General features: G+C 56.5%; 1 protein-coding gene across 1 annotated transcript; it reads left to right on the top strand.

The window, feature by feature from the left end:
- Positions 1 to 582: 582 nt before the first annotated feature.
- On the top strand, positions 583 to 1,476 carry LMH87_004854 (uncharacterized protein; the record flags this gene model as incomplete). Its single annotated transcript, XM_056196135.1, has 2 exons — positions 583 to 1,244; positions 1,362 to 1,476. The coding sequence occupies 2 exons, from the start codon at positions 583 to 585 to the stop codon at positions 1,474 to 1,476; spliced, it is 777 nt and encodes a 258-aa protein (XP_056049694.1).
- Positions 1,477 to 1,730: the final 254 nt, after the last annotated feature.

Genomic DNA, 1,730 nt, shown 5'->3' with positions numbered 1-1,730 from the left:
ACGAGATGGGCGGCGGACTTCGGCAAATGCACAAATGCAAAAGAGAGGCGCGCCCCGCAATGACCACCAAGTTGTGCTGATTTTATACTCGCAGTCTTTTGGTTATTGAAGAGTTTTTTCCTTCCTCGTGAAGTTTTTTTCGTGGCTCCCGTTTTTCCCCTGATTTTTTTTTGCCCCTGATTTTTTTCGTTTAGAGGAGCTCAGTTGCCCGCATGAAACAAACTTGGGCTGCCAAGTCGTGCGATCAAGAGGTAGAGTTCACGGCTGCTGATGTGGGACCAAAGCCAAAGGGCGTTGGTCCAACACGGACAGCGTGCGTTCGGCGCAACGCTGCAGTCGCAATCGTGGTGTAGGGTATTGTAAAGGATGTACCTGGTCATGGAATATTTATCTGATTTTAATAAAGATTTTACAAACATTGCATTTGGACAGTGTTGGTTTCCAAAAACACATCGTAGCGCGTAATGTCTCCCTTGAACGCGTTGGCATCAATGGGGCCAAACCAAAGCACCGTGAATTTCACCACCACTCGACGTATGGTCCTCTTCACCCAGCAACACCACCATCGCCAGCGTTGCTTGTATGTTGGACGCAAAGGGCATATCTCGTGGGACTGATGAGCCGCAACCGCCGCCCACCACCATGAAGCCCTTTACGGACCCCCTCCCCAAGCCGCCGCCGCTCTCCCGGCCACGGCCCTTTGACCCGTGGAACTCGTCGTCGTCCGGCCACCAGCGCCGCGAGGCCTCTCGCCGCGAGACCGACGGCGTCTCCGAGACGAGCTGGCGGACCTCGCGCGGCCTCAAGCTCAACCGCCAGTTCAAACCGCAGCAGAGCCACATCCCGGCCTCTCCAACACAGGACAGCAAACAACAACCGCCACCGCAGAAGAAGAGTGTCGTCGAGATGCTCGTCAAGCCAGGCTCGATGAAGGAAATCATCTCGCTGCCGGTTGCTGAACATGCTGGAGGAGGAAGCCCAGGCCGGCAGCTCTTTGACGGCCTGGTCGTGTACATCAACGGCAGCACCTTTCCGCTCATCTCCGACCACAAGCTCAAGACGGCCCTGGCCGCCCACGGCGCCCGCATCGCCCTGCACCTGGCCCGGCGGCAGGTCACGCACGTCGTCCTCGGACGGCCGGCAGGTGCAGCGGCGGGATGCGGTGGTGGTCTGGCCGGCACCAAGATGGACCGCGAGATTCGACGCCTCGGCGGCAAAGGCATCAAATACGTGGGCGTTGAATGGTGCGTACAACCTCTACCGAGCTGCAGTTGTTTCCCACATGTTTGGGTGTTGTCAAACTCGGAGAAATTTCATGCTTCGAGAAAGAAAAGAAAGAAAAGGGCTAACAAATTGACCAGGGTCCTCGAAAGTATCCGCGCCGGCACACGACTCCCCGAGGCGCGCTTCTCCAACCTTAAAATTGCCCACCAGGGCCAGTCGAGCGTCTACAGCCTCGCAAAGAAGCCAGCTTGAACGATTTCTCGTCACCTGCTGCCAGAAAATACAAAACCACAAATAATAGCTCTTCAGCTGGTCGTCGAGGACGGGAAATGAATCGCTCCCCGTCACTTGTACGCGCCGAGCCCCCCTCATCCCCTGACCAGGCATATCGACCAGGCATACTCATCTACCCCGGAGGCTTTCTGCCGTAATAAATCAGCTTCCCTGCTCTTCAATCCCACACACACACACACACACACATCCAAAAGCGCCCCCCTCGGCGCGTG

Source organism: Akanthomyces muscarius, chromosome 2 (genome assembly GCF_028009165.1).
Source record: "Akanthomyces muscarius strain Ve6 chromosome 2, whole genome shotgun sequence".
Lineage (NCBI taxonomy): Eukaryota > Fungi > Ascomycota > Sordariomycetes > Hypocreales > Cordycipitaceae > Akanthomyces > Akanthomyces muscarius.
This window is presented reverse-complemented; position numbering and strand designations above follow the sequence as displayed.